At 41.6% G+C, this 15,876-nt stretch overlaps 1 protein-coding gene across 1 annotated transcript in view; it reads left to right on the top strand.

The window, feature by feature from the left end:
• The window catches only part of ITGB3BP (integrin subunit beta 3 binding protein), a 56,641-nt gene that overhangs the window by 18,767 nt on the left and 21,998 nt on the right, over nucleotides 1–15,876 (top strand). The window contains exon 3 of the mRNA XM_027852853.1: nucleotides 15,744–15,813. Coding sequence (XP_027708654.1) covers nucleotides 15,749–15,813 — 65 coding nt within the window. The 5' untranslated portion in view covers nucleotides 15,744–15,748. The remainder of the gene's footprint in view (nucleotides 1–15,743; nucleotides 15,814–15,876) is intronic.

Here is a 15,876-nt window from a genome sequence, read left to right as displayed (position 1 = left end):
CCCAAGCTGCTCCATTCTTACAGCTCACAATTTCCAAAAGCTAAATACTTGGAATTTCACTACTTCCCATGTATTTGTATTCTCTTCACATTTTGTCTGAATATATTTGTAATTGTACTTCTGGTCTGCCTCACCAAAATTTAATCTCCTTGAGTGTAGGGATTGTTTAATTTCCTTGTCTTTCTCTTTACAGCATCTGGCACACAGCAGGCACTTAATGAATGCCTGTTGCTTGCTTGATTGGTTCCAGTGGTAGTGCAATCCCTGGGTCCTGTTCTTCTTTGCCTAGGTGTTATAGATCCCTGTCCCCATATTTCTTTTCTATTAAATTCAGGAGGAACCCGGGCAGTTAGAAGTAGACATTCTGTCCTGTTCCCACGGAGCATTTTAAGTTTACAGAAGAAGTGGTCCAGTTTCTAGGATTAGTTTCCTGAATTCACATTTTGTGTTCAGCCCAAACCAAAATCTGAGCTTGCTATTTACTTGCCCATTCCATCCCATTTGGGGATGACCTGCTGAAAAGGAATGACTGCATTGGGTAAGAGTTCACATATCTAGACTGAGGATCTTAAAAATCATTGAGCTGATCTGAAATGTCTGTAAAAATGGCTTTGTTAGCTTCGAAGGGAGTGGAGGAGTGTGTGAAATTGGAAAATGAGCAAAGTAGGATTTGCGTTGAGAAGGAACTTGGGATGGATTTGTACTGCGTGATGGAAGATACGTAAAGATCCTTAAACCTTATCTCAATATTTCTCTGAAAATTATTATTTGTACTAGTCCCCTAAATCTCGGCAAACCAGAGGACAGTTAATGGCATCTTACTCACCGACAACAGGAACTCGCCAGATCAGCCCATATTCACCTCCCAGACGTCATCATGGACGAGAGCTCAGAAATGGACCATCAAATGGTTAGTTGAGCATTCTTTTCCATTTACTGTAAAATTTTGCTAGTTATTGGTTAAATCAAGGATTTGAATATATGATATATGGGTCACATTGTCTCTGATTTTCTCTCCTCCCCATCACTGAAAGAATTTAGACATGGAGAAACAGCGTTAAGACAGTTTTGACATCAACATAAACGTTCAGAACTCTTATCTTAAGATACTATTGCAAAATTTCTTCCTATACCATTACATTTATTAAGTAGAAATTGTGCTTTGCTTGCTTTCAGCTACCAACTGCTGATTATAACCGATGAGGGTGCTTACGTTAACAAGCTACTAGTCACACACTGAAGGAAGCCTAGATTCTATCGCTGTTGCTCCTAGAGTTTTGAAATATTTCTAAATGTTTGTTTCTTTTACCTGTCATCTATTTAGTAGCGTGTACATTGCCGAAATCAAGAAGGCCTGAATTCAAATCCAGCCTCAGACACTTAACTTAGCTCTGCAACCTGGGGCAAATCACTTAACCACTATTTGACTCAGTTTTCCCATCTGTAAAATGGGGATGATAATAACACTTATCTCCCAGGGTTGTTGTAAGGATCAAATCAGATAATCTCTCTAAAGTACTTAGCACAGTGCAGTGTCTGGCACATAGCATCGGCTATATAGATGCTAGCTATTATTGTTATTGCCTCAAAATCATACCTTTTTCACATTTAAATTTTTTTTTCCATTTTATAACTCATGCCTTTTTTGAATGGTCAGATCAACCTCCAATATTCACTTTTTCCTTGTAAATCCTCCTTTGTAACAAAGAAAAATGTAAGCAAAACCCACTGACAAATTAACTTCTGACCCTGTAGTATGTTCACACAATTCTGAAAGCAGTTTTAAATTGGCTTACATCTTTACCAGAGAAAGACTTGTGTGTCTATATGAAAATCTTTTATTTTTAATACTTTGAGCTTGATTTTGCTTATATATAGTTTTTTTAAAATGTATTTTATTTTTCCCCCAATTACATGTTAAAACAATTCTTTTAAACATTTTTTTAATTTTTGAGTTCCAAATTCCATCCCTCTCTCCCTTTCTCTCTCCTCTAGAGAGATATAGGTTATACATGTGCAGTCACGTAAAACATTTCCATATTACTCACTTTGTACAGGAAGACTCGAATAAAAAAAAAAAGGAATGGAAGAAAGTGAAAAATTGCACACTTCAGTCTGTATTCGAACAATATCAGTTCTTTCTCTGGAGGTAAATAGTATGCTTTATCATTAGTCCTTTAGGATTTTCTTGGATCATTGTGTTGCTGAGAATAGCTAAGTCATTCACAGTTCTTCGTCAAACAGTATTGCTGTCACTGTGTATAATGTTCTCCTAGTTCTGTTCACTTCACTTTGCATCAGTTCATGTAAATCTTTCCAGGTTTTTCTGAAATCATTCTGCTTGTCATTTCTTACAGCACAATAATATTCCATCACAATCATATACCACAGCTTGTTTAGCCATTCCCCAATTGATGGGCATCCCTTCAATTTCCAATTCTTAGCCACCACAAAAAAAGCTGCTGTAAATATTTTCATACAAATAGATTCTTTTCTCTTTTTTATATCTTTGGGATATAGACCTAGAAGGATATTACTGGGTCAAAGGGTATGCACATTTTTATAGCCCTTTGGGCATAGTTCCAAATTGCTCTCCAGAATGCTTGGATCAGTTCACAACTCCACTAACAATGCATTAGTGTCCCAGTTTTCTCACATCTTCTCCAACATTTATCATTTTCCTTCTTTTGCCATATTAGCCAATCTGATAGGTGTGAGGTGGTACCTCAGAGTTGTTTTAATTTGCATTTCTCTAATCAATAGTGATTTAGAGCATTTTTTCACATGACTATAGATAGCTTTGATTTCTTTATCTGAAAACTGCCTGTTCATATCCTTTGACCATTTATCAATTGGGGAATGACTTGTATTTTTATAAATTAGACTCAGTTCTCTATATATTTGAGAAATGAGGCCTTTATCAGATATACTAGTTGCAAAAATTTTCCCCCGGTTTTCTGCTTTTCTTATAATTTTGGTTGCATTGGGTTTTTTTGTGCTAAAAGTTTTTAATAGATAATCAATGATAAAAAATATCAAAAATAATAAAAAAGAAAATCAATGATAATAGATAATCAAATTTATTTTTAAAAAATCAAACTAATTAGATAATCAAAATTAGCTATTTTGCATTTTGTAAAGCTCTCTATGTCTTTTTTTGGTCATAAATTCTTCCCTTAGCCATAGATCTGACAGATAAACTATTCCTTCCTCTCCTGATTTGCTTATGGTATCACTCTTAATGTGTAAATCATGCACTCATTTTGGCCTTATCTTGGTATATGGTGTGAGATGTTGGTTTATACCTAGTTTCTTCCATTCTGTTTCACAGTTTTCCCAGCAGTTTTTGTGAAATAATGAGTTTTTGTTCCAAAAACTTGGATCTTTGGATTTATTCTATGCCAGATTACTATGGTCAATTACTATAACATAATTTGTACCTAATCTATTTTACTGATTCGCCACTCTATTTCTTAGCCAATACCAGATTATTTTGATAGTTACCACTTTATAATATAGTTTGAGATCTGGTACAGCTAGATTACTCATAGTTTTTATTGTTCCCTTATAATATATTGTTAATATATTTAGAAAGATGCAGTGCTATAGATTGCGTGGATTGTTTAAATAGTAACACTTTTTAATGACTGTGAGTCAGTGATATATCTGATAGTTTTTATAATTGTTGTTCAGTAGTATTAGGCCATTTCCTTCTCTAGTTCATTTTAGGGCAACTTTTTTTTTCTTTTTGGTGAGGCAGTCGGGGTTAAGTGACTTGCCCAGGGTCACACAACTAGTAAGTGTCAAGACTGAGGTCAGATTTGAACTCAGGTCCTCCTGACTCCAAGTCTAGAGCTCTATCCACTGCACCACCTCATTGCCCCTTCTAGTTCATTTTAAAGATGAGGAAACTGAGGCCACCAGGGTTAAGTGATTTGCCCAGGATCACAAACTACTAGTAAGAGTCTGAGGCCAGATTTGAACTCATGAAGATGAGTCTTTCTGACTCCAGTCCTGGTACTGTATCCACTGATCCACGTAGCTGTCCAGTTTTTATAATATAAAATGTTAAATAAGCCCATTTAATAAAATATCTTTTAGATATGATAAGCCTGATTCATATTCTTTTGTTTAGCATTTCTTATACTGTAAACATTCACAAGAAATGACACAAAAAAGCAGGACCATCCACGGTGGCTGTGCTTTTACATGAGCTTCTTAGATATGAGACAAATGAGCACTTAAACTCATGGAGGATTTTCTGGTTTGATTCTAGCCCGACGTCATTTTTATCCTATAGCTACTTTGATTAGGATTATAGTCCCAAAAGCACGGAATGAATTATACATTTTTAAAGACTTACAGTTCTATGGGATTATGTGTGCATATGATAATCAAGTTAAAAAATAAACATGAAAATAGACTGAACATATCCACACGCTGAATTGGGAACGGCTTTGAAGGGCATATGTGCTGTGTATGGATTGAAGGGAATATTCTTTTTAGTATAAAAAGACTGGTCCCATGCTCACATTTGACATTTAGGTAGATAATTATTCCAACATGTAGTGATGAGCTCTTTTCCTAGAGTTATATGGAAACAAAATGGTGGCTTAGGTTCTCTGGTAGACCACAGTTTTGATCTTTGTAACCCACCAGTCCTCAACTTTTCCTAATTTCTAATTCTGTTCATGACAAAAGGTAAAAAAAACTCAACCATTTGAATTGTCCATAAACCTATCACCTGGGTGAACATTTCTCCCTTTTTAATATTGCACAAAACAGGGGCAGCTAGGTGGTGTAGTGGATAGAGCACTGGCCTCGAAGTCAGGAGGACCTGAGTTCAAATCTGGCCTGAGACAAACCCTTGACGCTTACTAGCAGTGTGACCCTGGGCAAGTCACTTAACCCCAACTGCCTAAAAACAAAAAAAATTAAAAAAAAATAATATTGCACAAAACCTTCCCCAGAAAGTCTTAAAAGATCTTAAGAAACAGCGTTTTAAAAAGTAGGCTCTGTTTCTTTTATTTAATTCTGAAGTGCATTTGCATTTGTATGATCTACAGATAAATAGTCAAAGTTGCTAGGGTTCAGTGTAGTTTTTCAGAATGCAAATCATACTTAAGGCAGAATAAGTAGTTCTCAGTTTTGTGTGGCAAAGTGGGAGAAGCTCTGGAAGGAAATGGCAAGGAAAATACATAAGCATGGTAACTTGGAAAGTAACAGTGTTGTGTTTTTTAATATATTCTTTACAAAATAGGATCTTGTAATAGAAATTCATAATTTCATTATATTCTTCTTTTCTGTTCTACTTTGTATATGGAAGTGTTTGCTGTTTTTTGTTACTTGTTAATTCATGATTTTAAAGAGATTTTGTTTTTGTTTTTAAATATTTTTTCCAATTACATTTAAAAATAAAATTTTAACTTTTTTTTTTAATTTCAAGTTCCAAATTCTCTTCTTCCCTCACTTTACTCCCCTGTCACTGAGAAGGCAAGCAATTTGATATAGGTTGTACATGTGCAGTCTTGCAAAATATATTTCCATATTAGTCATGTTGTGAAAGAAAACACAGGCCAAAAACACCCACAAAAAATAAAGTAAAAAAAAAGTATGCTTCAATCTGCATTCAGATTCCTCTATTCTTTCTCTGGAGGCCGATAGCATTTTTCATCATACGTCCTTCAAAATTGTTTTGGATTATTGTATTGCTGAGAATAGCTAAGTCATTCACAATTGGTCATTGTACCATGTTGCTGTTACTGTGTACAGTGTTCTCTTGGTTCTGTTCACTTCACTTTGCATCAGTTCATCTACATCTTTCTGAAATCATCCTGCTTGTCATTTCTTACAGCACAATAATATTCCATCACAATCACATTCCACAATTTCTTTAGCCATTCCCCAGTTGATGGGCATCCCCTCAAATTCTAATATTTTGCCACCACAAAAAGAGCTGTTATAAATATTTTTATACATATAGGTCATTTTCCTTTTCTTTCTTTTTTTTAATCTCTGGGATTCAGACCTAGTGGTGGTATTGCTGAGTCAGAGGGTGAGCACAGTTTTGCAGCCCGTCAGGCATTGTTCCAAATTGCTCTCCAGAATGGTTGGACAAGTTCACATCTCCACCAACAGCGCATTAGTGTCCCAGTTTTCCCACATCCCTTCCATCATTTGTCATTTTCCTTTTCTGTCATATTAACCAGAATTTTTTTTTAATCTTTGAACTTGAAATCAGGAGGACCTATGTTCAAATTTACTTTGCTACTTATTTACCTTATGACCTTGGGCGGATCTGCTTTACAATACAGGTTGCAGTTTTCTCATCAATAAGGTGGCAATATTAATATTTGCAGGACCTAAGTCATGGAACTGTTGTCAGGAAAGTACTTTGTATAACAAGGTGATTTAGAAATATTAATTGTTCCACAGTAGTTCTGTTTGAACTGATTTGATATGTGTTGTATATCTGACAATGATTCCTCTGTTGGACCAAAAAGAATCCTTATTATGTCTACTTCATTGTCAGCAGACTTGTGGTTAGAGTAGAATTCATATTTATCAGTCAGTGGAGACTGTCTTATGTTGCATCCAGCTTAAGAGTGATTTGCTTACAAGTGCCTAAGCTTATTTGATGTTGCCACTTTGTAGGAGATTTTAAAGAGAAGGGAGGAATACAAGCTTTGTTTAGGCTGCTGCCCCCAGAGGGCCATACACAGGAGGAGTCTGGACTCTTGGTCACAGAGGTTCCTCTGGGAGCTCTTGGGTTGCAATATTAGTGACCCTCATTTGGCACATCCCCGGGCAGAGCATCGTCCCTCCAGGGTCCAAAGTTCCCTGAGCAGTAAAATGATAGCCACACAAATCCTGATGAATCACGGTGTTTTCAAGACGGTACCACTTTAATTTCCAAATAAAAATGTTTTTAAAGAATTCCTTCTTCATCATGAATAACTATTGTAAAAGAGGTTCATCTAATTTTTGCTGCCCTGTCCTTTTTTCAGTCAATTGAGGTTAAAAACTTCTTTACAGAGCAAAAATTAAACTATTCTTACAAAGAACATGATGTTTATGTGTGTCCTCAAGGCCATATCCCACTGAGGACATCCCCTTCCCGGGATCATGCCCACAGCCACCGCTGTCACAGCTGCTACTACTGGTCCAACGTGGCGGCTCACCTCACCTTTGTGAAGAGAGAGGAATCACGATGGAGGACCCCAGGGCCTTGCTGACTGTCCTGGGAGTACGTCTTCAGGACCATGTGTCTTCCTCTGCCCTGCCTACAGTGGCAGGGGCTGCCCATGTGCCCAGCAGCTGACCCCCAGGATGTCTGTGTGGCCTCTCCCAGTGTGAATATGAGCTTCTTGAGAGCATCAACTCTAGCTTTTTAAAGTCTGTGAATCCCCAGCACTCAGTCAGTCCACATTTATTAAGTGCCTACTATGTGCTGGGCACTCTGCTAAGCACTGGGGACACAAAAAAGGGGGAAAGACGGTCTGTGGCCTGAAGAGTCTCACAGTCCAATGGGGCCAACGACAAGCCAGCAGCTGTGGACCTGCACGCTATTGAGGATGAATAGGATAAATCCTGAGAGCTGGGGACACGGGAAGAGCTGAAGGAAGACGTTCTCATTGGTTCACGTAGCCTCACTTCCAGACTGTGCCAGGACAGGAGCTGCTTCTCCTCACCTGCTGGGTAGCTCCATGGGGACAGCAGCTGCCCCAATGTGCCTCTCTCTTTCGCATATAGAGAACCTTTCAGACTTTGTCTCATCTTGTCTTTACTAACCCGCCCTGGTTAGGGAGATTGTGGGCGTCCCAGAATGGAAGTCAGACACCTTGCAGGTACCCCGTGAGCCCTAATCACTGTCTGGGCTTCTTGGAATGATAGCATCTCACATGGATAGGGACTTGACTGTTTATAAAGTGCTTTTCTCACACCAGCTGTGTGGAATGGTGAAAGCATTATCATCCCCATTTAGAGAGGAGAGGCTGAGGCTTAAAAGAGGATGTTGAGGGACCCCTAAGACCATAGAGCTGGGAAGTAGGAAAGCCAGTGTTCTTGCCACTATAGTACACTATTTCTTAGAGGATCAGAGGAGAGCCGCAGACCCCCATTTTCCATGGAATTGGCCCTTTGTTGTCACCGCCTGCTTCTGGATTGATGATTGTGAATCCCCCTGCTTGGATGAAGGCCGGTCACGTGAGACCATGGACCAGGCAAACATGGAGCATTAAAGTGCTGTCCAGTCATGAGGCTGGTTTGGGTTCTTATTTGTAGCACAAGAACCTAAGTTCTGATCTAGGGGGAAGAGGGACAGGTCTCAGATCAACATTTAAGCGTAATTAGTCAGAGTTCATTTAACACGAAGAATTGAGATGCAGTATGGTTAGTGGAAGAGTGATGAATGTAGTCGAGAAACTTGAGTTTGAGCCTCGTTTCGGATCCCCGTGTCTTTGAATGATGGTGAAGATAAAGGGATTCGAGAAGGCTCATCTGTTTACTCCTTCTCCTTCTGGACCTGGGGACCCAGATGTGTAAGAAACACCATTTGTACCAGGCAGTTAGAGACTGTACTTTCAGACTGCCAATGTTCAACATTTGGATATCAGCAGTACGCTCTACATAGAGTGGGCCCTTATTGAACACTCCAATCATCACAAATTGATACTGATTATGTTTTCTTTAAGATGAGACAAGCACAGCACTTTGGAAAAGTTGATTATTTTTATCCCTCATCATTAGGTAAATGCTAATAAGAAATAGCGATATTTTTATCTTGGCATGTGTAAACATATGTTGAGTATCTACCATGGCTAAGGCACTGAACATTTAAGAAACGAGCTTACATTCTAAAACTTATGATTTTAATATCGTTTAACATTCTAAACCTATTAACTAGAAAACCTATTAACTAGGAAAATAGAATTTTAATTCACTTAATTTTACTTCTGTTAATTTTTACAAATTAGACAAACATTAATGGTTTGATTATTTATGGTTTGTTAATCTACTAAAAGCTTATGGCTTTCTTTGTGTGTAACTTGAATATAAATAGAACACTTAATCTTAAACCCAATTACATCCTGCTTTCCCTGGTTACAGAAGGAAGAAGAACTTTCCAACCCCTTCCATTAGTCTCTGCTCAGATTCAGTGTGGGCCAGGGATCCCTGACCTAGCGAAGACTGCCAACTCAAGCAGTTTTACGTGCATTCTCTACGAGGTAGCATAGGGTTAGGTTTTAGTGTGTGCCACCTCACCGTCTCTCTGCCTTAGAGGAAGGGTGAAATCTTCTCCTGCCTTCCTTCTAAATCAGGCTTGGTACTGAGCAGTGAAGATGAATGTCTCAAGAGTCTGCTTTTAACATCATGGAAGAGAGAACAGAAATAGTCTGTTGAAGTGAGCAAGAAGCACTTGTTTGCGTTTTAAAACCGTGATGGTATTTTGTTGGCACATTTGAAAGACTAGCATATGGAAGAGGGAGTAAGCTTGTTCTTGGCTCCAGCAGGGAAATGGTAGAGAGACTTAGGAAGGAGAAGAAAGAATTGTATAACTGAGCTGTCTGAAAGCAGAGTGGATTGTCTCCAGTGCTTTAATGGATTCACCTTGGAAGAGGTAGGATGGCCTCTTAGGAGAAGAGTCGTCTCAAGTCTGTAATTGTTTTCATAGCCTAGAGCTTAATTCACGTATTGGGCTCCACTTACAACATTAAGATGTAATCGAGGGGCAGCTAGGTGGCCCTGAAGTCGGGAGGACCTGAGTTCAAATCCGGCCTCAGACCAAACACTTGACACTTACTAGCTGTGTGATCCTGGGCAAGTCACTTACCCCCAATTGCCTAAAAAGAAAAAAAAAAGTAATCTGCACATGTTTACATCTCCACTTAGTAAACATTTATTAAACACCTACTAGGTGCCAGGCATCGTGCTAAGCTGTTGGAAGGTACAAAAAAGAAGCAAAAGACCCTCCTTCTAGGGGTCTGACGGAGGAGACCACAAGCTAGGAAAAGGTACCAACAAGCTTGTTGACCGATGGATTAAACTGACCCCTGGTTGCACCTCTGCATTCAGTTGACAGTGAGAACCAAGACTGTAGTCTTGGAGTCCTGCCAGAAAGTTTAAATACAGACTGAATTTAATCGAGGACAGAAGCCGATGTAGGCTGTCGCTTTTCACAGCCTGCAAGAAGGGCATTTCTGTTACTGCTGATGTTCACGGAGCTTGATTAAACAAAGGCAAACCATACAAGTGGATGGTGGTTGCTCCTGAAAAGCAGTGTTTGGTTTGGTTTTCTTACAGAAAGAGCAAGGCAGAATGATGAAATGAAGGGAAAAACACCAGCCAATGGATCTGAGGAGCCAGGGGGTCTTATCCTGGGGTCCATGATCTTGTTTTTAAAATATTTGGATAGCTACATTTCAGTGTAATTGGATTCCTTTGTAATCTTGCATAGTTTAATTCATGTATTTAGAAGAGTAGGGGTCCTTAGGCTTCACCAGCCTGTAAAGAGGGGCCGTGACCCACAAAAAAGGTTAAAAGCTCCTGTTCTGGAACGAATAGTCTTTGTAAAGAAGTAGTGAAAATGCTTTTCCAGATAATAATCTTCACTGAGAAGTCTGAAGAACGTTTGGAAGAATGGGTCTTGCTACGTTAATAATTAGGCTTATTTTGGAAAGCTGACTTTGTGGGTTATTAGGATAGTAGTAATAAGGGTGGGGGGAGAGGGGAAGACGTCAAAGGCGTGGAAAAACTCATAGACCTTCTTAGTACCATAAAAGGGCCCTGAGTGCAGCCCGACATGCCCAGCCCATCTCTGGGAGCATCCCCACTCACATCGAGAGCATGAGGAGGGCACAAGCCACATTCCACTGTGGACACACCTTTACTGTCTTGTAGGTGGTGGCACCCACGGGGCTACCTGGGAAAGCACCGCTGCCTCAGAAGGCTTTCTTTCACCAGGCTCTCACAGTCACCCACTCCCACAGGTGTGGGAGTGCTCCCACAGGCACCCACGCCTCACAGTCATTAGAGAGAACCTTGTTCAGGAGTGTGCTAATCTCATCTCAGGGGAGACGAGAAGGGAATGTGCTCTTGGCAGAGGGGTTTTATACGCTGGGACAGCAAAGGTCTACATGGAAGAGCTGTTCTCTGTTCAGGACAAGGCCCTCCAGAGGCTGCTCTTGAGGATGTGCTCGGGCTAATCACATCAAGCCTGGAACACTGCAGTCTCCCCAGGAAGAGGTGTGTCGGGCACTCGGGAAGTCACCGCACGAGAAAACCTAGCGGATAGAGAATGCCCACTGCCCAGATTTTGGCATTCGGGTGGGCAGAGTGCCTGCTGATGGAGCTTGGCTCTCACTGTGTAATGGACGCCTTGGAAGACGGACACGTCAGACCCGTTATCAAACAGACGGGAAGTAGAGGGGACGCTTTTGAGCAATGACAGGGCTTCTCTAGTGACCCAGAAACAAAGGGCCATCCTTGTAATGCCAATATGCTGCTGGTGGTGTGTGCCTCCGGGTCATGGAGTGTGTGTAACACCGTGCAAAGAAGTAAGAATGAATGTCACCCAGAGAGCCGGGGAACAGTGTGTGTTGGGTGTGCACGGCGCCCGTATCTAACAAATGAGGTATTTTGAAGAACAGGAGTGAAGGAAGGCCTCAGGACACTGTATCATAGCAAAAGGGGATGTGCTGGCCGTGTGGCGAGGGTAAGGAAGCGAAGGTAGACAGCTGGATGCTCTGCTGATGTCCTTGAACATCAGGGGCGGCCACGGGGCCCCTGGCCATGTTGTGATGAGAGATGCCCATGGTGTGCGGGCGCGGACGGGTCGTGGACAGTGGGTGGAGGGAACAATGAATGGATAAGATGGGAGACCCTTGAGTATCTTGGGAAAAGCCAACATTCCGGTCCTCACCACAGCCCTGGGAGCGCAGTAGCACAGGGATTATTATCCACATGTTACAGATGGTGAAACTGAGTCTCAGAGAGCTGGAAGGACTTGCCTACACAGTTAATAAATGTTGATGGTGGAATTTGAATCCAAGTCTTGCCTGACTCCTAGTCCTGTGCCCTTTCCACTCCATCATACTGTTATCTCGTAGGAATGACTGGCAGTCCATTTGAAACACAAAATATGTAAACAGATTCTTAGGTTTTGGTAAGGCACAGAGGTTCGTTTCTGTTCGTGGCTGCTCTCATTGAAGTTGGCTGTTTGTATGTGTATTTTCCTGACATCATTAGTTTTGTTCTGTTTTTGGAGGGAGAAAGAAAAGCAGATAGATTTTCTCCTGTTGCCTTCTTGTATAGCCAGTTTCCAACCACTCAGCAAACGTTTATCCAGCACATGCTCCGTGCCGTCATTGTGCCAGGCACTGGGGATGGGAAAAGTCCCTGCCCTCAAAGACTGGTGGCCTTTGAGGGGAAACCGCACGTGTCCTCACAGGGGCGCACGGAATAAATGACTGGTCGTTGTCTTTTGTCTCAGAGAGGACTAGCGTGACGGCACTATGCTGGAGTTTCAGCGCGTCCGACCGTGGCTGATCAGAGCAGTGTGAGCTCAGAAGGCTGTCCCATGGCTCGGGCACAAATAGTCCACGTGGACGTTTGAGGTGCACTCTCCAAATTTGTGCATCTCACGTTTCTTTGAGCTACTTCAATTCTGCTTTGCTGACAGAGCGCAGCACCTTCTCTGATGAGGGAACGTCATGCTGGGTGGTCCTGTGCCAGTGTGGCTTCTTTTTTTTTTTTTTTTTTTTTTTTTTTTTTTGGCAATTGGGGTTAAGTGACTTGCCCAGGGTCACACAGCTGGTAAGTGTCAAGTGGTTGGTCTGAGGCCGGATTTGAACTCAGCTCCTCCTGACTTCAGGGCCAGTGCTCTATCCACTGTGCCACCTAGCTGCCCCAACCAGTGTGGCTTCTTCTGACCACCATGGGAGGGCTTGCCCTGTGTGAGTTCTCCATAAAATAATCTTTTTGGCGAGCATACATTTTGTGTTCAAACAACGTGGCCAGTCCATTGGAGTTGCACTCTCTGCAGGAGGGTTTGAATGCGTGGCAGTTTAGTTCGAGAAAGGACCTCAGTATCTGGTATTTTATCCTACCAGGTGATCGTCAGAATCTTCCTGAGACAATTCAGATGGAAGTGATTCAGTTTCCTGGCATGGCACTGATACACTGTCCGGGTTTCACAGGCATACAACAATGAGGTCAGCACAATGGCTCTGTAAACCTTCAGTTTGGTAGTCAGTCTAATACCTCTTCTCTCCCACACTGTCCTTCGGAGCTTCCCAAACACTGAGCTAGCTCTGGCAATGAGTGCATCAACATCATTTTCATTGTGCACACCCCTAGAAAGCATACTGCCAAAGTAAGTGAACTTACAGCATTCAAAACTTTTCCATTTGTTATAACTGATGGCTCCATGTATGGATGGTGTGGTGGTGGCTGATGGAGCACCTGTATTTTCTTGGTGTTAATTGTTAGGCCAAAATAATCAATGTAAGGTGTATTGATAAGGGGACCACTGCTGGCGGGGAGGGAGGCTGTCCAGAAAGGCTTCATGCAGAAGGTGGGGCTGGGCTGAGTCCTGAAGGGAGCTGGAACGTCCATCCGTGTTGGTAATGATATTGGAAGGGTAAGTTAGAGCCAGGTTCTAAAGAGGTTTAGAAGCCAGTCTGTTTATATATTGCCATGGAGGCAGCCACTGGGGTTTATTAAGTAGGAGAGTGACCTCGTCACATCTCCAATTAAGGAAAAATCACCCTCAGCAGCCATGTGCAGGCTGGGGAGCCCTGTAATAGTGTAGGGAGAGGCAGTGAGGGCCTGCACTAAGATGGCTGCCGTGTGCATGGAGGGTCAGAGACGGGCTGTGGGTAGAGGCAGAAATGACAGGTTTTTAGCTGCTAGTCTTTTTTCCTGAAATTAGTCACTAGAATGTTTCTCCTTTCCTTTCCCCATTTTCCATGAAATGTGCTTTAGATCACATCATTATACTCTGTTTGGCTCTTAATTTTAGGATGCAGAGAAACTGAGTGACCCAAACTTATAAACAGTCAGTGATCATTATCTGTGACTGATCTGTCAAATCAGAGCCTTATCCTTGTTCTGAAAGGAGCTCCTTGTGAGAAATGCCCTTTACCAGTGCAGATTGGCCTTTGCATCTGAGAGCCTTAGTGAGGTCCAGGGCCACCCAGGCCAGATGTGTCAGTGGCCAGCCTTGAGGCTGGGCTTGCCACCTTCCAGACCATCTGCACTTCCACACAGCTGGACTGCTGCTCTGTGTAGGGTGGGCACTTCATGCATTATCATCTTCACTTTGTAGCCAGGAAAACTGAGGTCCAGAGAAGGCTGTGTATGAGATGTGTGTGTGTGTGTGTGTGTGAAATTGCTTGTTATTCGGTGACTTGCCCAGGGGCATGGCAGGTAAGTGTTGGAGTGGGGAATGAACCCATCGACTTGATTTTCTGACTCCTGTGGTTTAGCAGGATTTCTAACTGTTACGAGATTCTTTTTATCATGAAAGGAGGATGTTCCCTGGGCAGGTTTGATTAACATTCATTTTTAAGGAGCGTTATCAGCCCCCAGTTGATTCAAAGCTGGTAGCTCCTTTGTTAGGTGGACAGGGGCTTGTGCCATTGCCTAATGGCATGTTTGTGGTGGTAACAGTGGCCATTGGTGCCGTCCAAGGGTGGTCTCTCCAGAAAAAGCACCACGGACCCCCTAGGCTTGGTGCGAGTCCAAGTTCCCCTAGGGAGTCATCCTCAGAGCAGTTAAGATGGCCTGGCACATCCCTAACGATGGCTTCCTCCTTACTATTTGGTGAATTAGGAATTGGGGCCCTTTCTACAGAGGGCCTTTGTCTGTGGCATTCATTTGCACTACTTAGAAGAGCTGGAGAGACTTGTTTTCCTTTCTGAAATGAAGTTAAAGTGATTTTTTTGCTGTTACAGGTATTATTACCTGACAAGAAATACTTTCATAAATATATGGATATCCTAAGGCCTTTTTTAAAAAGAAAAAAGTCATGATTTTCAAAACACAGTAAATAAATACTTTCAGAAGCAGGCAGCTTGACTTCTGTCGCTATTATTTTACCATGGTTAGTCTTGACAATCATCTATTATGTGTCTCTTTTACTTAATTAAAAATTAAAAATAGTCCCACCAAAATCATGTTGTTCTTTAAGAGAAAAATAGTATTTGAAAGAAAAGGTATACCAGAGGGATTAATGAATTTTATAAGTAGGCTTAGTGTGACTTTTGCTTCAGTGAGAGAGTATAAGGCCCCAGCTGGACTATCTATTTCTTATCTGATCTTGGGTAAATCTTTGGACCTTGCTGGGTCTTGTTTGTAAAAATGAAGGGAAAGGCTGGCTTGAGGATGTCTTAAGGCCCTGTCTAGGGCTAATTCTGAGATCTTCCTGTTTTGGAAAATTAATGTTTGCAGGGTCCTGGTCAGTCTAAGTGTGTTCCAAAATAGCTTTCTCTTTAATGAATATTCCAGTGGAAATGCCATAGGGAAGATCCTTGGTATCTGTTTAAAAGAACAAATCCATTTGGAGCAGGAGTGAAAGGAAAAGGACAGTCAGGCGAGTTGCTGACATTTATCGGTGCCTGTGAGAAAAGTTCTCCTTCTTCCCTTAGGAAATCCAGCAGCTTTATGAGCAGTTTGGAAACTTCATTTGATCTTACGGGTTTCCTTTGAATGTGTGTCCTTTCTATTTCTACATTGTCTCACAGGGCAAATGGAACTTGATCAGCCTCACGCGTTCTCCAGAAGAGGGCAGCCTCGAGCAGAGGACAAAGATGAGTAAGTCTGCTAGAAACGGCGCCATCTCTCTCTCTCTCTGGGAAGACTTGATGTTGTTGTGGA

This window comes from Vombatus ursinus, unplaced genomic scaffold, assembly GCF_900497805.2.
Source record: "Vombatus ursinus unplaced genomic scaffold, bare-nosed wombat genome assembly UNPS02009824.1, whole genome shotgun sequence".
Taxonomy (NCBI): Eukaryota; Metazoa; Chordata; class Mammalia; order Diprotodontia; family Vombatidae; genus Vombatus; species Vombatus ursinus.
This window is presented reverse-complemented; position numbering and strand designations above follow the sequence as displayed.